Source organism: Coffea arabica, chromosome 2e (genome assembly GCF_036785885.1).
Source record: "Coffea arabica cultivar ET-39 chromosome 2e, Coffea Arabica ET-39 HiFi, whole genome shotgun sequence".
Taxonomy (NCBI): domain Eukaryota; kingdom Viridiplantae; phylum Streptophyta; class Magnoliopsida; order Gentianales; family Rubiaceae; genus Coffea; species Coffea arabica.
In genome coordinates this window covers 3,656,674-3,679,524 of record NC_092313.1, presented here as the reverse complement: position 1 = coordinate 3,679,524, position 22,851 = coordinate 3,656,674, and the positions used below count along the sequence as shown (strand labels likewise).

Sequence of the window (22,851 nt, the reverse complement as noted above, 5' to 3'; positions counted from 1 at the left end):
CAGGAGTAATCCGGAGAGGATTGAATCACCACTGGACCAAACGAGTGCACTATGCACTTACCTGAATTTTTTGAAGCAAATCCACATTTAATGTGACAATTGGTGGGAGGCAAGATTTGAACTCTTAAAGGTTTGAGGAGTGTACTTGGATGTGGAGATCCAACATAAATGTGGTATCTTGCATTAAGTGCTTACCTGTGAAACTTGCGACTCAGGACTTGAAAAAAAAAAAAATAGTACTAGCTATGACCTTTGCTTTTGACTCGAAGCGAGCCATGAGATTCTGATGTAATCGAACTTTTGTACGGTAGCTTTTGAGCTTGAAATCATACCAAATGAAATTATTATTAGTAGTGAAAGAGTTTGTATTAAGTAGACTCTTAATTTTGATAGCAACAGGCACATGCGAATGCGCTATAAATACCACTGACTTCTTATATGATTGAAAATCACGAGCATAGTCTATACATAGGAACGTTATTATAGGGGCATTAGCGTTAAGAAAAAGTTGAGCTTATTATTAAGTACGTACATAAATTAATTTGTTGTTTTAGAGCACTTAAAAAAAAAAAGAGATTTTGAGTGCGTACACAATGGAAGAAATGAGGAGCAAGCCGAATTACTTTTCCCTGTTCATCTCATGTGTACTACTCGGTACATGTTGTTTCTCCAACCTATGCTACTGCTTCAAACCAAAGAATTTCACCTTATCCGCCATAGCTGCCCATTGGTCATCGGCAGGAGCAACATGGTACGGCAGCCCCAACGGTGCCGGAAGCGATGGTAATTAACGAGCTTTGTTACTAGTATTAATTACTTCAATTGATTGGAACTATATATATACGTAATATGTAGATAGGTTGGAATTGCATGCAGGAGGCGCCTGTGGGTATGGAAACCTGGTGTCGCAGGCACCATTTTCTTCGTTAGTAACTGGGATTGGCCCATCTCTCTACAACGCAGGCAAAGAATGTGGAGCCTGTTACCAGGTGCCTCTACTCTTTACTATCTCATCATATATTAACCAAATTACCATATCCCGCCGTCCGTACTACTAATCAAATCAACCTTATATGTACATGAAGTCCTTGCACTGCGCCAACGGGCTTTGCATGGAATGTTATGATCATGCATGCAACTTCAACACCCAAATTATACCAGTACGCTAATTCTCCGGTTTACAGCTTGTGAATATATACAGTAGCTCCTACTTTAGTTATTGGAATGATTGAAGGGCCTTTTTTTTTTTTTTCTTTTTTTTTGTATACCAATTTGAAGTTTGGAGTACTCTATATCACTTTTGTTGAATTATTCTACACCCACGTGGATGGTGAGTTTATTCTCATTACAAGTTGAATATAAATGTTGGGTTGCTTGTTACGTATCTATATAGCTGTTAAACAAATCCATTTAATTAAATTTACCCATATCTGTCCATGAATAGATGGGTATGGGTATTTTAAATTTTTGTATACGGGTATAAATGGGTTACCCAATTAATCCATTTAGAATTGTCTCCCTCGAAACCTCCTCTCTTCCTCCACCTATTTTTTTTTTTCAAATTTTTCATTTTGTCATGATGTTAACTACTTTGTTTCATTACTATTATTATTATGTGTTGGTTTTATCTTATCATTTTATTTTCTCTTAGTTTGTTAACTTGCTCTCTTAGTTTGGTATAAATTGATAATTTAGTTTGTATAAATGAATTTACAAAAAGTTAAAATAAATGGGTTATAAATGGGTAATTGGGTTACCCAATTCATATTTTGACTTACTCATTTATACCCATATAATTAAATGGGTATAAATGGGTTGTCTCACTTATACTCATTACCCATTTTACCCAACCCAAACCCGTCCAAATCACCCATTTTGACACCTCTACATATCTATGACTTCCTTCTTAGTTATTAGTACTACTAAATTTGACTTCTTGATGTCCTTGTCCTTAGCTCACGGGCGATCAAATTCCCGGTATTTATGATAATCAACTGAAGTTTACTTACATAAGCATGCAGGGAGTGCACTAATACAACGCAGGTAAAATACGTAAGAATCCAAATTGTTTTCTAATTGGCTCACCATTCCATCTTTTGTCTTAATCGAATACTTTTAGAGCCACTACTTTGGGTTTCATTAGTTTATAATCGTGTAACCCGTTGACTAACCCAACCACACATAATATACAAGTAGGTAGTAATATTTTATTTTCTGGACAAAAATAAAAGAAAAATAAAAAAACTACTTCCTCTCTTTTTTTTTTGTTTTAATAAATACGAAAAGTAAAACTAATTATTATTGCTCAGGTCATTCTTACATACTATAGCTAGCTAGTGTTACTTGAAGGAAAATAAATGATCCTGTAGGTGAAATGCACAAAGCATCCGGCATGCTCCGGCCAGCCAGTCAGAGTTGTTATAACAGATTTTTGTCCCGGATATCCATGCACTTCCGGACCTGCTCATTTCGACCTCAGCGGAACTGCTTTTGGTGCCATGGCCGTTCCCGGGAAAGAACAAAAACTTCGCGATGCCGGAGTTTTGGAAATCAGCTATGCACGGTCAGTTAGTTTAATTAATTTGGATTAAGGTATATTGGGCGCTCAAATCCTTACTTAGCCTTAATCACCATGAAATAGTACCTACCATATATAATAATACTACTATAACATAACGCTTAGAAGTTAGCAGCCTTGTTGGTCGCCTAACATGATTTTCTCCTTCTTCAGTGTTTCTTGCGAGTATCCGGGGACGAACGTTGCATTCCGCGTTGATCCGGGGTCCAATCCTCAGTATTTTGCCGTGGTTATCGAGTTTGAAGATGGAGATGGTGATCTTGCGGGCGTGGCTCTGAAGCAATCATCCGGACGTGATGAATGGTGGGAAATGAAACGGTCGTGGGGGGCTGTTTGGAAGCTTGACGCTGGCTCTGTGTTACGACCCCCCTTCTCAATTAGATTGAGGTCACAATATTCAGGGCAGATCCTGGTGGCCAAAAATGTGATTCCAGCAGGGTGGAAGCCTGGTGCAACTTACAGGTCTTTGGTCAAGTACCTCTGATCCATCCTGCACCAAGCCACCAACCATCCAGTTCCGCCAGTTATAGTAGTTCGAATCCGGAACCTTGAGTTGCAGCAAGCTGCAATTTGGAGCACACGAGATTCCAGTACTGCGTAAATTTAGAATTGAAATGCAATGTCTACTTACTACATATAATTAAGTATTCAATATTAGATGTTACCTAAGCCAATATTACCACATACATCAGATGTTGCTTGGAGCAAGTACTCATACTTCATAATGAGTATTGTCAGACAAGCAAGCACGTCAATGGTCTTCCGCCAACATTCATGCTAGTACTTGGCATTTCCCAAACCTATTATCTATATTGTTTCAATCATGGTAGCACGGTCGCGGTCATGGTCGTGGCTCGGACGGTTTCATATCAGTCTTGACATATTGGTCGCGGTTTCGGTGAGACACAAATTTTTAAAGCATTTAATATTCTAAAAAATATAAAAAAAAATGATAAACAAAAGCAATAAAAAATTAGCAAAAATAATAAAAATTCAAGTTGAATTGGGATGACTCGGGTGATTTGGTCGTTTCTATCCGTCTCGGCTTAGTTCTCGACGATTCATCATCTCGAAGTGATCTCGTCTCGGTATCGGAACGAAAAACCCCCTTCCGATGACGACTCGGTCTTGGTCTCAGCCGAGTCTTTGAACCATCTCAATATGTTTCTTCTTCTGCACCCCTCCCCCCTCCTCCCAAAAAAAATCCCAAGATCTGTTTACTAATTGGTACCATTAATGTATGCATTAAAAAAAAAACCTGTATGTATCATTTTCATTTATCTACCTGCGTTCAAATTGTACTAAGAGAGGCTTGACAAGGTAACCCAAATCCAAGGCCTAACTGCTGCCATATGGGCCAACCTGACCCAACAGATTTAAGAGAAGGCTAAATTTACAGTGGTAGATGCACAAATTGTATTCACTGACCCAAAAAAAAAGAATGCAAAGAATGCAAAAACATTTCCTCATCGAAATGAACATCGGTTTAAAAATCTTAGTAATAAAATTTTAACTTGTGTAGGTGTTGTTGAAGCTCTTAATTTGGTACGCCTGGAATCGTGCCTGGTTTCTTCCCGAGCCCAGAAGAACTGTTTGGCTGCAAAATCCCGACATTTGTGTGATGGGTCTGATGGTTCTACCTGGGTCCAAGCTCAACGTCTAAAACGCCCGGGTTGACTTCAAGTAAATCCTGTGAACCTGTATCTTCCAAGCCTTCGGTTCGAGCTTTCTCCGCTGCCAAACATGCTGTCAACTCTGCTAAAACGTGAGCCATGTTTGGTCTTCTGTAAGAAGTGGGAGAGGCACATGCCATTGCTACTTCTAAAGCTTTCCATGCAGAGTTAATCTCGTACATCCCCTTCAATTTGGGATCAACAATACTTCCGATATCCCCCGTTGCTAGCAAAAAATTAGCCCACTGCAATATGTGGCGCTTGTCCTCAGTCCCTATGATTACTGGCCTGCCTGTTATCAGCTCTAGGATGACTATTCCCAAGCTATAAATGTCACTTTTCTCATGCAACCTCTGTGTTTCATAGTACCTGAGGTCAAAAGAACGAAGAGTAAATGATACAGTTGAAATAAACTATTCAGCTCTTTGGCTTGATGTAAAATAGCCAAAAACCTGAATAACAGTTGGGTGTTGGAAGGCATTACTCACTCGGGATCAACGTATCCAGGGGTCCCGACAACTCTAGTGGACACAAAGGAGCCGTCATCAATGGTAAAGACTCTAGATAGTCCAAAATCAGCCAGCTTGGCCTCAAATTTTTCGTTTAATAAGATGTTGGTAGATTTTATGTCTCTGTGAATGATTGCGGGCTTGCAACCATTATGCAAATAGTCCAGTCCTGCAAGCCATATTTTCCATGCAGTGAGTATCCAGGAACTTCTTTTAAACAGAGAATAATGTGCGCGTATGGAACTCAGAAGAAGGTATATATGCAGCAGAACCAAAGAACTGTGAAATTCTAATCTGACCTTGTGCTGCATCCAATGCAATTTGAAGTCTCTCAGCCCAGCTCAAGACATTATTGTCATCCTTAACTGCATAAACAGAATGGATTTTTACCATTCAACTGGTTAGTTGTTAGCAGATGATCACGAGCAACGAAGAAACAAAACAATCCCAGACATGGATTATGCCATTTAGAAGTTGAGCAGCTAATACTATAACGAATAAGGATAAGAAACATTAGTTCGCATGTACCTGAAAGAAGCTCTCTCAGGTTTCCATTGGCCATGTACTCGTAGACAAGCGCCATATGAGTGTCTTCATAGCAATACCCAACCAAACATGTCAAATTACGGTGATGAACCCTCGTCAGAAGCTCAGCCTGTGGTTGGTAAATATCTTAATTTAGGTCAAATGCTCAACAACGTGAAATATTTTATGCATTTGCAAATCTACATAACTGTTTATTAATTTGTGAATTAGTGTGGGTTTCTGAGGTTCCTCTCCAATTTCTCTGGTTAGAAAAGCAATTACGAGTTACAACTGACGACCGGAGTTGTATTGACAGGAATTTGAAGTTGGAATCCGTGATGATATGGGAATCGTAAGCAATCCAGTTTACCTCTGTCTGAAATTCGTTGTACCCTTGGGCAGATGACTGGGAAAGCAACTTTACAGCAACATGTTGACCATTAGCAAGACCATGGTAGACTGTACCAAAGCCTCCTTTTCCAAGAACCCTCTGGAAATTGTTTGTGATCTTCAAGAGATCAGAGTACGTAAATTGTATGTTTTTTGTCTCCAAGAACCCATCTTTTCTGTTGGATATGCCACCCAACTTTCGACCTTGTGGAAACAGCATTTCACGTATTAGTGAAGGCATTTTTGTTGTCAAATCATGAACTTAATGATTATGTTATTCAATCAAAGTGCAGACAACTTCTTCAATGAGCAGACGGTGCGATACCTGGGTGTTTTCCCCTTCTCAATCTCCAGAGAACAATTAAGACAGCCAAGAAGGTCAAGGATACGGAAAGTGAGACAACGAGTGGAACTACAAACTTCTTTGATTTCTTCTCTTTACACCGGCCCGATTGACAAGAGTTTGAGGTTCCAACAGTATAGCCGTCAGCTCTACCAAAACATGGTAAAGAGAAAAGCAGTAAGCAACTCTTCAACCCAACAATAAATAGGAGCTTTCAAACTGTAAAAAGGTTTTTTGGAAATCGCCATTTCTATAGCAATCCACACGATGGACATGATCTGAAGTATATTTACAATACATGAGTATAGAAAAAAAAATCAGATCGTAATCATAAGATAGTGGCAGTCATGATATAAAGACAAACCTTAATTCCAGCCCATTCTTGGCCTTGTCAAGGAGTTTTTGCGGAAGTGGTCCTGAGAACTGGTTTCTTGACAAATTCCTAAAATAGGCGAACCAAATAGGATCATTTACTAAATCGCATGCAATGATTTTGGATAGTACAACATTTTTTGGTCACTTACAGGACTTTCAAGCTTGGAAGATCAGCCAGAAAATCGGGCACCTGTCCTTTCAAACTATTATTTGACAAATCCCTGAAGTATTTAATTCATTAGCCAGTTAGATTGTTACTCAAACTTGGGTTAAAGCTGTCATCAGTTCACATGTTAACTGACATTGTTTGTATCAATCACGTAATAAAATTTAGATATCAGGACATTTACATGATACAACTACTCACAGGTTTTCAAGAGAACTGAGATTGGATAAAAAGGGGGAGATATTGCCCGTCAATCCACTGGAGGACAAATTCCTGAATGCAAATTGAACAAATTTAACAGTCAGACAAGCTGGTGAATTCTGATCTTTTTATAGTAGATGAATATATTTTGATCGGAAGCAGACACATACAGGGATTTGATCCTGGGAGGATCACTCTTGTTGTTGGTGTTGATAAGGCAGTCAAGACCTTGCCACACATATGCTGCGGGGAGACAAGGGTCTCCTTGCCAATTTCTGTTATTCACTCCATATGTTGACTTGATATTCAGGATAGACCATACTGCAATTTCAGAACAAGAACTTGAGCGGTATGTTGTTGGTAATCAAAGTGAAAAAAAGCAGTTTCTTTAGTAATCAAAGTGGTATGTTGTTGACAAATGCAGTCATATTACGGTCAGTACATAAATCCCAAAAAAAGGGTGAGTGAATTTGATTGTTTTCATGCTGAATCTTTCAAAGTAAAATAAAATCTTGTTTCCAAATTGGTAACACCTAGGAGCTAGAAGTAGATGATTTGAGCCAATTAATTAACCGGATGAAATGAGGTAGTCAACTTATCCTTGCGTCAACATGCAAATACTTGCTCGTTTTGCGTAGTGCTACCACTAGGCGCTCACCATTTTTAATTTAGAAAATATTTAAGACCCAGTCAATATGGTCAACGTCAATCTACACAGTTTAATGCAATTTTGGAAATGGTCCACAACTTTCTTTTTCCCTCTTTCGGTGATTTAATTTTGTTACTCATGTAGATTTAATTGATTTTTTGAGGAACTAAACTTTTCCTTGTCATATCCCTCCCAAAAAAAATATAATAATAATAATAATAATGGAAGAATAAAAATGACTTCTCATTTCTGAATTAGTCATACGTTCTTTTGTTTTTTTTTTTAATTAATCGACAATATCACCGATCTAAACCACTATAGGTATGAGATTTAAATTTCCGACCTATCGGGATTTGGAATCCCTTTTGATTTAAGACAATTAGTTTCTAAACCTAAGTCATACAACACAGTAAACAGTATGGCAAAAGTAAAGGACCAACGCACGTACCGTCGATTTCATTTGTTTGTGATTGCAAGAAACGCTTAACAGAATAAACCTCCAAAGCATTGATGAGAGGTGGAAGAGTGGAATTCTCAGTTCTCACTAGTGAATAATCAAAACTTGCCTTTGTACCCCCTCCCGTGGCATAAATGGTCTCTGACGCAAGATACTTGGGACCTAAAATTCCATTATACCAGTGTTCATCCTTTAGATTGACGTAGAATGCTCTGGTTTCGTTGCTCTGTAGGTTTACAACTTCAGCAAAATGCAAGTAGACATAAAACTGTACTGTCGGATCAGGAGGCCTCCAAAAAAATTTCAAGGCATCACTTGCATTTTGCGGTGTTACGGCTGTCTGCATCGCTACCACCGGTGGCTGGTAATTATAGTCGACGGCGACGGGGAGTGAAGTGTTTAATTCAGCCCAGTTGGATGGCGTGGGATAGGGCAGCCATCGCCTATCAAATATGTCATCCGGATACCTAAAGTAAAATTTTATATGAAATTAGTCCGGCCACCAAGAAGTATCCAAATGAATGAAAAACGAATTGGTTAAAAATATTCATTCTTTCTTCAAATCATCTCCCTAGCTCCCAGTTGAATCAAGAAAAAAAAATATATATATATATATATATTCATTCCTGCTTTATCACCTGATTACTTTCCTGGTGTCTGCTGGAGCAAAATTCAAACGGATAAAAGATGCTAGTGATTCACCAGTATTGTCGGTGGGATAAGCTTCAGGGTCCAGGGGCCGAAGCTCAAGCGCGGAAATAAAAGGTGTTCCGGCCCCGGTATTTACCAGGCAAACATGAGTATAATTTGATGAAGGCACATGGATGATCTCCTTAGTCACTGCGATAGTTGTGCTGTTGATTTCCACCGTATCCCACGGCTCAACTCCCAGATAAAGATCGAATGTTGGTGTCTGATTCTTGGAATCATAGTTTCCGTACAAAAAAGTGGCTCTAATCAAATACTTCTTTCCTTTGCCCTGAGCTACGCTAAGGCTGTAACAGTTCCTAGGGCCTCGAGGAAAGCTTCGGACAGTCCAGAGTTGGCGATTAAGAGAGTCAGATATGTAATCTCGTGCTATATTAGAATTTTCGCCGCTGTCCGTGAAGTTTGCATCGGTGCTGTATGGAATGCCGGTTTTGTCGTCGCTGTAGTTGGATGCTTCGGGCAACCCACAATCTATGCTAATGAAATCTGCACAGAGAGAAGGGACAAAATTTTAAGGACTCGAAATCGAATGAAAGTAGACAAAAACAAGGCGTTCAGACCTGTAAGATTTTGTGCATGACTAGCAATAACTGCAATGGCAAATATGCAGAGGAAACGAGCTTTGAACTCGAGGGGCGTCATTTTTGTTGTCAAGACGCTTGTTTGGTGAGAATTGAGATCCCATTTGGGTTTTGATCATCCTATATTTTATACAGCTAATATGAAATTGCAAGAAGGTGTCAAAATACCGCGTTAACGTTTTATAACGGACTACGGTCGGATGGTTTGAGGGAGTCTCTGTTCATTTGCTCTTGACTTTCCAGAAACGTACCAGATTCAGTCTAAATTGAGGTTGGTGGGCCGCTTAAATGAAGCACATGGGATAGCGTAGCTTTGACTAATCCTACAAGTGTTTTCAATTTTATTTCCTTTGGTTTATTAAATTTTAGGACCAATTAATTAATTGACATGCTCAGTACTACTTTTTGTTTTCCCCGTAGAACCAAAAAAATTATTCATTTTGCCATTTTGGAAACCACCAGCAAGGCCGCAGTGGAGCCCAAAACCAATAGGCACTAAAAAAGGCAACAGATTGCCTCTATTTGGTCCGTTGCATATTTGCATTAATAAAAGGGATAATATCAGAAACCTCCCTTGAGGTTTCTCTTAATATCACTTGGCACTCCTGAGATTTTAGAAATATCACTTATCTCCACTAATAATTGTAAAAAGACTATATTAACCCTCACTTAACACATAATTCACAACATATCAAATAAAGGAAGCTCAAAATTTAAAAAAAAAAAAAGAAATGGAAGTCACTTTCTTCTTTTTCCCTTTTCTCCATCATTCTCTCTTACTCATATTTTTTGGATGAGTATGTAATATTTTATTATAAATTATAATAAATTAAATTTTATTTATTAATTACTTTTTGTGATTATGATAAAGTAGGGTATGATTTATTTGCTTATTTTAAATTGATTTTTATAATGATTGGTATAGTTTAATGATTTGAGCAAGGGTTGAGAAGATGGTGGAAAAAATGTAAATTCATAAGAAATCGATTTTGAGCATATAGAATTAAATTGATGCAAGTGTATTTCTTTTCAAATATCATTTTTATTTTTCAAATTTATATTTTTATGAGGTATAGCATTGTGATGTAGTAGTACTACAAGAGATTGCTTTTGAAGTGATGGTTTTCTTGAAGTGAACAAAGTGGTTTAAAAATATTTTTATTTAGTCAGTGAAAGGATAGTTTAGGATTTTTAAAAATTTTGTTACACAAATAACTAAAGTAAGGGAGGTAAGTGATGATATTAAGAAAACCTCAGGGAGGTTTCTGATATTATCCCTTAATAAAAACACAGAGTGATTAGTTGGGGCATTAGCATTTGTCTTCCACAGCCCATGGGACTAACTAGTAAGTTGGCAATCCTTCGTCACGACCTTCTTCTTCTTCTTCGAAGAAATCCTTCATTGCCACGTTTACCCCTCTTTACAGTTCCACAGCTGCAAGCCTGGTCGAGTCTGAGCAGTAGCAGTTACACTACTACTAGTATTAGCTTTCATAACAGTAACAGTAGTAGTAGTATCAAAGGCGGCAGCGGAATAAAAGCTTTCTCGGAATCAGCAAGTTCAACAATGGTCAAGGCTATCAGGGTTCACGAACCTGGCGGCCCAGAGGTATCTGACAATTATATAATCAAAGTAAACAAACCAACGCGGACACAAAAACCCATCTTCTATCCCCCTTTAAACATATGATTCTCCGGTAGCATCTCGTAGAATCCGTTCTACTCAAGTAAAATAAAAAGTGCTGCTTTTCAACTGAAATATGTGTCTTCCGGATCCGGAATGTTGTTAGCTATCTTAAAAACTCTCTGCAGATACCTGAGTCTTTAAGGGCCGCCTGTAATGAATTCGTTTCATTAGATTGAAAATCCTTCTTTTTCTTTTTGCATATGCATATGTCGCTCCTACTATATAGGTTTATTTTCTTATTCATTTTTCAGAAGTTGATTGGATGATCATAATGCTGTAAAACATAAGGTTTTTTTCCCTTTTTCTTGTTGATTAAATAAAGATGTTCGAAATTGTTTCTTTGATTGTGTGACTTGATCTACAGATTGTCTTAATTTGTTTTCGCCTATTATTTAATGTTCCAAAACGGTTCTTTCATTTCTGTTTTAACCAGTCATTTTGGACAGAACAATTCCTGGGAGTCAAATCAGCTTTGACTGTGGTTGATTTATGGATTTTATCAGGTTTCTAAGCACTGTATCATAGGGCATTTGATTACGCAGCCAGCATAAATTTTGTGAAGTATTCTGTATGAATGTATTGGACTTGTTTACTTAGCTTTAATGAAGTACCATTCCATTGTTAATTTTGTTAGGTGCTATTGGCCTCTCCTACCCCAAAAGCTAGCTCAAGGGATGCGGCTTTTCCCTCACATTTATTACCAAGCACCCCGCCCCTTCCATAGCCAATGTGAGATAAACCTAACAAATTTTCTGTATGCCGTGTTGCACTTGAATTGTGATTCCACTTCAACTGATTGCTTGAATAGCACTTGGATATACTTGTGCATCATCTGTGCCATAGCCCAGATGGCCTGATTTATTTCTAGTTTGAGTTAAAATGAATGAGTTTCGTCCCTGATATATATATATATATATATATATATATATTTTTTTTTTTTTTTTTTTTTTTTTTTGATATTATAGGTTCTGAAATGGGAAGATGTGGAAGTTGGGGAGCCGAAGGAAGGGGAGATCAAAGTGAAAAACAAGGCTGTTGGACTAAACTTCATTGACATATACTTCAGGAAAGGAGTATACAAGGCAGCCTCACTGCCTTTTACTCCAGGTTTGTCTGGATTCTCCAAGTCACTGCTACTTCTGTATTTCTAGTAACTCCATTGTCCTATATTGCTTCTTAGTCAAATACTAAGATATAGCCATGGCCTATTTGGGCTGATATCCCATGTTACAATTCTTTCTCTACCTTATGCATTTAGGAAATGTCATTTTTAGTCTCTTATTTGTTGGATTTGATGATAACTTTGTCTTTGGATACCTAGGAAGGATTTTGAGAAGATGCAAACCTTTAAAAGTTAAAAATTTTGACCAGGGTGTCGTCCAGGTCAATATCAATTTATGAAATTCTATATGACAATTTAGTTTTCAAGTCTCTTGGGATTTTGGAAGGGATTGTTTGTTACTCAATTCTGAATAGCATAACAAAAAGGTCTGTTTTTGTTATTTAGTTTGCCAAAATTTTCTTCCTAGATATTACGAAAAAACTTTTATACCAGCATTTTCTGCCTTTTTCTTTACTTCTTAATAAAATACCTTGAGAAAAGTCAAAATAATTTCAAAGAAAACAAGACTTAAGAGCACTTAGCCATTATCCATAACCTTTTTAATACTAGGGGCTCATGCTTGTTATTTGCTTTTACTTGTCAGCATGGTTAGACGCCATCTGTTCTTGTTTTGTTGCATCAACTAGTATTATATAACATCAAAGCAGAATTGAGAAAGGCTTGTTGATTGAATACAATATCCATAGTTACGCCTTTCTTTCTAATAAATTTTGGACTTCAACCTAATCAGCTCGTTACATGCTGTAAAGTGGCCATGAGTGATTTGCTTCTTCTGTAAATTGGCAGTCAACTACCTCCTAAGTACCAGTATTTTACGGTGGTATAAAATATCCTTTACATATTATAAATTTGCTAGCTTCTTTCCTGTCAATTTTTTTTGTCAGAATATATGGAGACTTAAATGTGACACCAAAGTACAGGAATGGAAGCTGCTGGTGTGGTTATAGCTGTGGGGCCTGGGCTAACTGGCAGAGAAGTTGGAGACCTAGTTGCCTATGCTGGTAATCCAATGGGTGCATATGCAGAAGAACAAATACTTCCTGCGGACAAAGTAGTACCAGTTCCTACTTCAATTGACCCTATTATTGCAGCTTCTATCATGCTTAAAGGAATGACAACTCAAGTCTTAGTCCGTCGCTGTTTCAAAGTATGTTGCCTTGAACTTGCACATATTATCCTATATGCAGGGTATTCCTTCCTGCTTTGCATGTACATGAGAGTATTGATATCACTTCATGGACATTCTACAATTTTTTTTTTGTCTTTTATTACAGCATTCAAGCATGAAAAGCTGCCAAATAATTATCCTTGTCTACATCAAGGGATATCATTCAAGAAATGGCCGTTATTTTCCTTGAATAATTGCTGACATGTAGAGTATTAATTGCAGGTTGAGCCTGGACACACGGTTCTTGTTCATGCAGCTGCAGGGGGTGTTGGGTCACTGTTGTGCCAGTGGGCAAATGCCCTTGGTGCAACTGTCATTGGAGCTGTTTCAACCAAAGAGAAGGCAGCTCAAGCAAAGGATGATGGATGTCAACATGTCATAATCTACAAGGATGAGGATTTTGTCACTCGTGTTAATGAGATAACATCAGGCAAAGGAGTTGAAGTAGTCTATGATTCTGTTGGCAAAGACACCTTTGAGGTAATTGTATCCAATGATGAGCAAATCTAGGCAATGTTCTAAAAGTACCTAAAGTACAACGAAGCAAAATTATAACTTTGCTATGTAGACCCGATCTGTTAAGTTACTGCTATCTAAAGTATGGTATTGAGCAAGTATCAATCAGGAGATGACCAAGACACCTATATTTCCCTACATCTGTCCCCCCTCCCCCCAAGTCTCCAGTCCCCAACGAAGAAACTGACTCATACCAGGCTGTTCAACGAAGATCTCATATTTCTGAGGCTGGTTCACAAATATTAACCATACTTGAGAACATCTTGTTCTATGTTGAGTAATCTGAAACTAATGAAATTACACTTCAATTCATTATCAATGTTCCTGACTGTGTACTGTTGTTTTGATCTGCTGGTTTTTGTAATCCAAGGTCTAACTTGAAATTTATTTGGTGCTGTCTTTTGATTGCAATATTTTCTGCATCAGGGGTCGCTAGCATGCTTGAAACCCCGTGGGTACATGGTTAATTTTGGGCAGTCGTCTGGTATGCCAGACCCGGTACCTTTGTCTGCTCTTGCAGCAAAGTCTTTATTCTTGACTAGGCCTTCAATGATGCAATACACTTCAACTCGGGATGAACTATTGGAAACTGCAGGAGAAGTATTTGCTAATGTAGCATCAGGTGTGCTGCGGGTTCGAGTAAATCATACTTATCCCTTATCCCAGGCTGCTCAGGCGCATTCTGATCTTGAGAGTCGAAAAACGTCTGGCTCTGTTGTTCTCATACCAGACGCCGTTAATCTGTGAGAGCATGGTAATGTTTTCATTGATGTGTAAAACTCAGTTGTTGATTCAAGGACTCTACGGCATTTGTATTGAGAAACATCTATGCAGCAATAAAATGGATTAGACCTATTAATGTTTGGGTTGACATGCTTAACTGAAATTGAATTTGTCAAAATGGTTCTCTAATTTTATGCCCCGACGTAATAAGCGAGCAGGTGCCACACTTTCCACGAAGGGATAAAATATTTCGTGGAAGCGTGCAATTTGGAGGTGTTTAAAATTGGCAACTCTGGACGTCTCTTCGGTGAAGGCGCTTGATAGTGAAAAACTGTTAGAAGCCTCCTACATTTTGTTAGATGAATTTTTCCGTTCATTGCTTTTAAAATTAATTTTAAAGTCATATGATGTTCAATTATTAGTGTGATTTGATAATCTAGTCCACATGAGATTTTGTTGCTTGGTAATTTGTATAAAGACATATATTTGTTCCGTTGGTGTAATAGAGAGAAAACAATCAGATTGTTAATCAGAAAATGCGCCTCCTCTGTTCCAACGTCTCTTTTGTTTCTGGCTTCGGGGTCTATTTTGTTCTTTTCTTGCGTGAGACGTCTGTCCGTCTTTTTGTCATCATAAAATTAAAAGCTTTGTGAATTCACATGAGAATTGTTTGATTAAATTAGAACTCTCAATGGTGCCGTACCCCAAGTTCGGCTCGTTCGGTCCGAGAAAAAGTTTGATGAGCCCGACCTTTCAGTAAATCAATTTGAGTTTGGATCTAAAAAATAGGCCCGAAATAAATATGAGCTAAATTTGGGTCTCATTAGTCTCAAATCCAATATAGGTTCGACCATTTAATTACATATATATATAATATTTATATTTTGATATTATATATAATTATATATTTAAATATATTATTACTAAATCCTAAATATATACAAATTACAAAACACAAAAATACATCTAAAAACTTCTCTACTAGCTTTCTTGAGAGCTATTATTAGTAATACATAACTAAAACTCCAACTTTTCTTATTGGTTGAGTAAATTTTTATATTGACATAATATTGGTCGATTTCTTTTTTGTCTACAAACACAAATCATCAAGCATGTTTGGATTTAAATTACAAGGCTATGAAAAAATTCGAACCTTTGAAGATGTATTGACATACTGCATATTTTATTACTACTTTTCATGTATTTTGAACGAATTAGATATAAATATTGTTGAAAATTTTTTAAATTTATGTACTTTTTAAGAAGTATTACTTGTTCATTTTTAATTTTAATGTTGTAGTCCTGTGAATGTTAAATTAATTTTATAACTTAATATTTATAGTAATTATATTAAGAAAATTGAGGAGTAACAAATGAGTTTGGGCTAAACCCAAATAAGATTTAAAATCCGAATATTTTGTGAACCGAGTATGATTTTCACATTTATTAACCCAAAACTCAAGGCTCGAAACCGAAAGTATTACAAATTAAATGATTTGAGTCTGAACTTATAAAAGTCCGGCTCATATGACCTGATTGACAGGCCTAAATTAAATATTATTTTGAGAGCCTACATCTTAATATCACGATCTTTACAAATTTAGTTCATCAAAAATTTGATTTTAACATAAGTTTTCGATCATTATTTATCTTGAATTAATTACGTGAATCATACGTGATCATTTTTTAGGGATAAAAAGATTAGATATCATTTGTTTGATTCAGTTTTTTTTTTTTTTTGCTTCTAAAAAAGTAGAATTTAACTCAATATAATCAATTTTTCTTAAAAAATTAAGATTTGATTTGATTCATTTTTTTGTCCCCAAACAAGTGAGATCTAACCCTTTTGTAGGGGTGAGCAAATTCGGTTCTTACCGAATTCATAACCGATTTCAAATTCAATTCGGTAATTTGAAATTGGATATTTGGTAATTTGGTACAAATTCGGTACGTACCAAATTCACCGAATTCTAATATGGTATAAAATAGGTAATGAGATTATGAATTAGGTAATAACCGATTTCGCATTCAAATTCGGTAATTGAAATCGGGTACCGCATTACCGCATTCGAATTACCAAATTGGTATATAAAATTATATAATATATAGATAAATGCTATTTAGTATTAGTATATACTACTAATACTTTATTATATTATATAGGTAAATGCTATTAATAATAGTTAGTATATGGTATTATCAATTTAGCATCATATCATGTACTTATAATAATAATAATATATAATAATGTACAATATATTATTTTATTATTTGTTAATTGTTATATGACTATAATAATACCAATATATAGTAATACATAACAATATAAGATAACTATAATACTTATTATTTTATACATGAGTAACATGACTAGAATTAGATAATAATTAACACATATATGTATAATACTAAATATTAAACAATTAACATAATTAGTAATTAAATTTAGATATTGGTAATTTGATACATCATTCATGTTTGAATTATTGAATATTTGAATGCGTAATCTCTAACTTGCAAGTATTAGTGTACTCTACATATTTAACATAAAAATTCATATTATCTATTCACTAATCTTAATTCTTAAGACTTTAAGTATAGATAAGACAACTAAGTAGTTAGCAGTGTAAGTGAATGCATATGAATTGTAAATCAATGTACTAGTGTATTGACTTTCACAATAATATATGTAAGTAAATAAGTTTTATTTTGATTTGAAATAAATTATAAGTTTGTAAGTAATATAACTTATCACTACTCATTGTAATTTGTAAGTTTGTAACTAATATTACTTATTATTAATCATTGTAAATTATAAATTCATAAATTATCACTAATCATTGTACAGTCTAAGGTTTATTCTAGTTTAAATTAATCACTTTTTATGTGTTCCTTAAATCATAAACTAATGATTTTAGGCATAAGTTATCAAATAAGTTAAAATTCATATTATCTATTTACTAATCTTAAGGCTTTAAGTATAGACAAGACAACTAAGCAGTGTAAGACTGTAAGTGAATGTATGTGAATTGCAAATCAATGTATTAGTGTATTGACTTTCACAATAACATGTGTAAGTAAATAAGTTTTTATTTTGATTTGAAATAAATTATAAGTTTGTAACTAATATAACTTATCACTAATCATTGTAATTTGTAAGTTTGTAACTAATATTACTTATTATTAATCAGTGTAAATTATAAATTCATTGTAACTACTAACTAATATTGCTTATAATTAATCATTGTAAATTATAAATTCATAAATTATCACCAATCATTGTATAGTCTAAGGTTTATTCTAGTTTAAATTAATCACTTTTTATGTGTTTCTTAAATCATAGACTAAGGATTCTAGGTATAAGTGATCAAATAAATGCCAATTAAACCACAAAATGATTAGAACATAAGTAATGTGTTCAATTATGAATAAATTTAGGGATCAAATCAGTAATAATTTATAAATCATAGATGAATTCGGTTTAACCGAATTCATTACCGTTTTCGAATTTGAAATCGGTTGCAGAATGAATTCGGTTATGCCCAATTCGGAATTGAAAACGGTTTAAATTTTTACAGGTAGAATAACCGAATTCACCGAATTCAGTGCACCGAATTACCGAATTTGCACCGAATGCACACCCCTACCCTTTTGTACCTAAACAATAATTACATGTGAGTCACGTGATGATTTTAGATTAAAAAAATAGTGAAAAGTTTAGATTGGAATCAAATTTTGCTGACTTGTAAGGAATGTAAAATTAATATTTAAAAAGTGAAAAACAAAAAAATTTATTTTAAAAATGTGCGGGAGTTTTTAAACGATTTTGAGTTCTGTATAATGTGAAAATCTTTTAGTTTTTACACCTAAAAATCTTTAGTTCAAGTTCTTTCGCGGGGTCAAACTACTAAACAATAATGCGGAAAAATGGAGGACTCATTTATGATGTCTTCGAGTTCATCGCCAAAATGCTAAAAAAAAAATTTTCGCTTGAAAAAGTTCATCACCAAAACAGCCCCTTGATGGGATCACAGATATTTAACAGGTAATAGGGAAATTTTTTTTTTTTATTCGCGTGATTCAATTCCTATACTAAAAAGCAAAAATCAAACATGTCACAGTAATCTCTTTTGGAAAAGCCAATGATGAGGGAAATGAGCAAAAGTAAAATTTGAGAATTGACATCCGGTGCAGAGCAGGAACTTTTACCATGACGTTTCATGAGTTGGGAATCTAACTTTGCATAATCCCAATTCCATAAGCAGACGAAACAATGAAGGCATGCACTCTAATTTGAGTCCCTCTTCCCCGTTCCACTACTACAAGGCCCGGGCAAAGTCCGAGAAGCAGCAGCAGGAGATTGCAGTTGTTCAAGCACAGCAATAGCTATGGTGAAAGCCATCAGGGTTCACGAACTTGGCGGCCCAGAGGTATCAGTGAACGTCTAATTGTGATCCATAGTGAAGTTATCTTGCTTATCAATTTGCGGAACTGAGATTTATTTGTTAGAGACAATTATGGAACCCTATGCAAAATTCCGAGACTTGTTAGGCCTTTGGTTTTGGGTTCATTAGATTTAAAGTTTATATTTTCGCTAAGCAATACTAGTAGCTCCTTTATTTTACGAGTTTAAAGCGTGACCATGGTACCATAGGCTCCTTTCACTCTGAGGTGAGCAATTAAGAAAAGAGGAATATGTTGCACATGCATGAATGAAGTACCCTTTCAGGTGAGATTTTGCCTTGTGCAGTCTTGCACTTGGGCACAATTTGGTTTCCACTTGCCTGATTCCTTAAGTTCGTTTTGCATACAGTTCTACATCACTTTTCTAGCAGCCAATAGCCTGTTTTATGGCTAATTTGAGCTGATTGTTCATCTCTATATTGTAGGTCCTGAAATGGGAAGATGTCGAAGTAGGGGAGCCAAAGGAAGGAGAGATCAGAGTGAAAAATAAGGCTATTGGACTTAACTTCGTTGATATTTATTTCAGAAAAGGGATTTATGATGCCCCCTCATTTCCCTTTATTCCTGGTTCGTTTGGCTCTCTGACCTACCATAAATTCTGTTCTTTAGCTGCTCCATTGTGCTGACTGCTGGTTAATGAATTATAAGATTGCTATTTGGGTACATATCCTGTCATCCTGTGCCACAGTCCTAACTGTAAGCTGAGCTATTCTTGAAGAATGTCATCTTTTGCTCTTGATCGATTCTAGGAAAGCTTTGTCTTGTCATTTAGGAATAAATTTGAAAAGATGCGAAGGTTTTGCATTAGTAAAATACATTGGCAATAGTTGGAACGGCCTTAAAGAGAGAGAAAAAAAAAGACTTAGGAGCAATTATTCATGCTTCATGCATAATGTATGTAATACAAAGGTTCTGCTTGTTTTTGGCTGTCACTTACTGGCATGGTGAACAGCAAAAAGCACTGTGGTTCAGTAGATCACTATTAGCTGACATCAATGGCATGCGAACCAAATTCCATTTGTGTAATGACCTCTTGCCGTCCAACAGAATATGAACTTCAAACTACTCAGCTTATTAAACTATGGTAAAGTGGCCACAGTTGAGTTGCCCCTTCTATAAATCAGGGAGGACTACCTCATGAGTTCCATTAGGCCATTGGCGTACGTAATCCTTTACGTGTTATAAACTTGCTTCTTGTTATATTTGAATTTTTGTCAACAAGCATTTGCAAATCCTCGTCTACCCACTGTTGGAATCCATCCAGAGAAAAAGCTGAAATTCTAAGTACAGGAGTGGAAGCTGTTGGTGTGGTGACAGCTGTGGGGCCTGGGACGGCTGGTAGAGAAGTTGGTGACCTTGTTGCTCATGCTGGTCGTACAATGGGTGCATATGCAGAAGAACAAATAGTTCCTGTTGACAAAGCTGTAGTGCTTCCTCCTCTTATTGATCCCATAGTTGCAGCATCTTGCATGGCTAAAGGAATGACATCCCAATTCTTGCTGCATCGCTGTTTCAAAGTAGGTAGACCTAAGCTTAACTTGGAAAAGCCTATATGGTTCCTCCCTACATTGGATGTATATAAGTATTTGTCATGGGATTTCAAACCATATATTTGCTGTTACTGTTTATAAGAAATTGTTCATTCAAGCATTAAACCTAACCACATGATTAAGCATGTCTACCACTTGTGTCATCTCTGCTATAAAGATCTTTCACGTTGAGTAGGATTTGGTGTCAGTCTCATGCACAAATTATCTTTGAAGTATTTTTAACCCTGATAGAGTGATATGAACACTTTTGTCAGTGACATACATTTGCTGTGCGTGAAGGAGAAGAAACTACTTGACATTTTTCCTTTTGCCTTCTTGGCCAACAACTGACAATTTTCGGAGTCTGAATCTAGTAACTTGAGAAAGCTGCTTTTTCTTTACATACATGTTTGCCTTTGTATGCGTCTCTATCAACTCTGTCTTCATTTCAAAACAAAAACTTGATTAATTTATCAAATACCTCAAGCTAAGAGGGTTTAAAACTCAGGGTCATATTAGGATAGTCTGCATCTACAAAATGCATTTCCTTGTCTCCAGCTTTGGCCTTCTAAGATGGGAAAAATATTCTACTTTTATTGTCTTTGAATAATTGCTTGTAGAATTTTACAGGTTGAACCTGGACACAATGTTCTTATTCACGCAGCAGCTGGTGGAGTTGGGTCTCTGTTGTGCCAGTGGGCAAATGCTCTTGGTGCAACTGTTATTGGAACTGTTTCAACTCAACAGAAGGCTGCTCAAGCAAAGGAGGATGGATGCCACCATGTTATAATCTACAAGGAGGAGGATTTTGTCAGTCGTGTACATGAGATAACATCAGGCAAAGGAGTTGAAGTTGTCTATGATTCTGTTGGGAAGGACACCTTTGAGGTAACACACTCGTTATTTTCGGATCATGATCACTACATGAAACAATTGCTGAATGAAAATGAAGCAAAAAACAATACCAGGACTGCACCCTGCAGATATCAGCCATTAATTTCACTTGCTACCATCTACTATTTGACACTATATTTTACCCTCACCCTCAACCTAATTAAACCAACTTAATTTTGGGCTTGTCCAAAATTAATAGTTGAGACTGGTGTGGAAATGGCAATGTATTTAATAGTTGAGCAATCTGAATCTAATGAAGTGACGTATTAATTCAACAATCATTTAATTGATGTGATCAATTGGTTTATGAAAGCGAAGGTCACACTTGAAACTTCTTTGTTGCTGGTGTCTGATTGTTAAGTTTCTGTTGGTCAGGGATCACTAGCATGCTTGAAGGCTCGAGGGTACATGATCAGTTTTGGGCAGTCGTCGGGGATACCAGATCCAGTTCCTTTGTCTGCTCTAGCAGCAAAGTCTCTATTCTTGGCAAGGCCGTTGCTGAGGCACTACAATTTGACTCGTGAAGAGCTGCTGGAAACTGCTGGAGAAGTATTTGCGAAAGTGGCATCAGGTGAACTTAGGGTCCGTGTAAATCATACTTATCCTTTATCCCAGGCTGCTGAAGCTCACTATGATCTCGAGAACCGTAAAACATCTGGCTCTGTTGTTCTTATACGCCAGCCACGGATTTAAGGGGGGGCTGGTGGGGGCTTAAGCCCCCCCCCCCAAGCCGCCGGAAAACCCCCTATATATTGTTTGTCTGCTGCAACTTGGATGGAGGTAATATGTTCAAAATCTATAGATCCAATCGAAAAATGTGCCCTCGGGGCTTGGAGCAGTAAGCTAGCTAGCTGTATTGCTCAAGTACTTCATTAATGTAATCTTGGAAACATATGATTAGAAAATTATACAAGTTGCAGTCCAAGAATCTAGGAAATTAACTGAGGATAGCAAGTGATACAAACCATTCCTCTCACAGTCTTTACGGCTTACACATGGTGGACCATTTATGTGCGGAAGTCATGCTCTTATTGCAGTCTCGTAGAGGTGTATTATAATTAATTCTTTTGATTTTTGGATGGAGAAAAGGTGATAATCTAGGAGAAAGGTGTGTAATTTTCGGTTTGTAACACGAATTATCTTGAAAATTAAGATAAAAAGCTTTAATATTTGAGCAAATCTTATATATACTAACAGTATGTACACTCTCACCGTTGGATCTGTGACATATGTACAAAAGTTAAATTTTAAATTCAAATTTTGTATAATTATCATTTATCCAAAACTGACAGTTTATACACTATTCGGTGTAGGAAAAATTAATTCTTAAAATTTGTACAAAAAATTAATAATTTGGAGTTGATCCAAAGCTATAAAACATGTACTGAACTGCATAAACTATATGAATAGTTTGTTTAGCTGGAATAAACTTTTGAAACTTGACCTAATTAATGCATATAAGAAAGCATAGGATGTTCATAACAGTCTGAATTGGTCATGGGAAAAAGGATATCACAAATATGTTTCATTAATAATAAAAAATCTTCTCAGGAAGGTCAGGTTGAAAGATAAAATTGTTTTGCGTACTTAAA

At 36.2% G+C, this 22,851-nt stretch overlaps 4 protein-coding genes across 5 annotated transcripts; 3 read left to right on the top strand and 1 right to left on the bottom strand.

Moving 5' to 3' along the window:
• Window positions 1–444: 444 nt before the first annotated feature.
• Window positions 445–3,264, top strand: LOC113725185 (expansin-B15-like). 2 transcript variants are annotated; one of them, XM_027248191.2, is made up of 4 exons: window positions 445–783; window positions 856–989; window positions 2,370–2,563; window positions 2,732–3,264. In XM_027248191.2, the coding sequence occupies exons 1-4, from the start codon at window positions 594–596 to the stop codon at window positions 3,060–3,062; spliced, it is 849 nt and encodes a 282-aa protein (XP_027103992.1). In that variant the 5' UTR covers window positions 445–593; the 3' UTR covers window positions 3,063–3,264. The 2 variants fall into 2 exon arrangements, with proteins under 2 accessions (XP_027103992.1, XP_027103993.1); XM_027248192.2 differs by having other exon boundaries at window positions 446–783; window positions 877–989.
• A 559-nt stretch (window positions 3,265–3,823) lies between these two features.
• LOC113725183 (putative leucine-rich repeat receptor-like protein kinase At2g19210) lies at window positions 3,824–9,417 on the bottom strand. Its single transcript, XM_072078182.1, has 13 exons — window positions 9,135–9,417; window positions 8,505–9,060; window positions 7,858–8,333; window positions 6,931–7,081; window positions 6,761–6,832; window positions 6,543–6,614; window positions 6,383–6,460; window positions 6,001–6,167; window positions 5,656–5,879; window positions 5,289–5,415; window positions 5,060–5,125; window positions 4,740–4,929; window positions 3,824–4,620 (listed from the first exon to the last, which is right to left on the bottom strand). Exons 1-13 carry the CDS (start codon window positions 9,214–9,216, stop codon window positions 4,215–4,217), a joined length of 2,667 nt encoding a protein of 888 aa, XP_071934283.1. The 5' UTR covers window positions 9,217–9,417; the 3' UTR covers window positions 3,824–4,214.
• Window positions 9,418–10,457: 1,040 nt separating this feature from the next.
• On the top strand, window positions 10,458–14,520 carry LOC113725411 (uncharacterized). The gene is made up of 5 exons (XM_027248557.2): window positions 10,458–10,764; window positions 11,808–11,949; window positions 12,886–13,112; window positions 13,356–13,613; window positions 14,076–14,520. Exons 1-5 carry the CDS (start codon window positions 10,489–10,491, stop codon window positions 14,394–14,396), a joined length of 1,224 nt encoding a protein of 407 aa, XP_027104358.1. The 5' UTR covers window positions 10,458–10,488; the 3' UTR covers window positions 14,397–14,520.
• A 3,921-nt stretch (window positions 14,521–18,441) lies between these two features.
• Window positions 18,442–22,428, top strand: LOC140003803 (uncharacterized). Its single transcript, XM_072078181.1, has 5 exons — window positions 18,442–18,802; window positions 19,262–19,403; window positions 20,127–20,353; window positions 20,996–21,253; window positions 21,635–22,428. The coding sequence occupies exons 1-5, from the start codon at window positions 18,761–18,763 to the stop codon at window positions 21,950–21,952; spliced, it is 987 nt and encodes a 328-aa protein (XP_071934282.1). The 5' UTR covers window positions 18,442–18,760; the 3' UTR covers window positions 21,953–22,428.
• The last annotated feature ends 423 nt before the right edge of the window (window positions 22,429–22,851 follow it).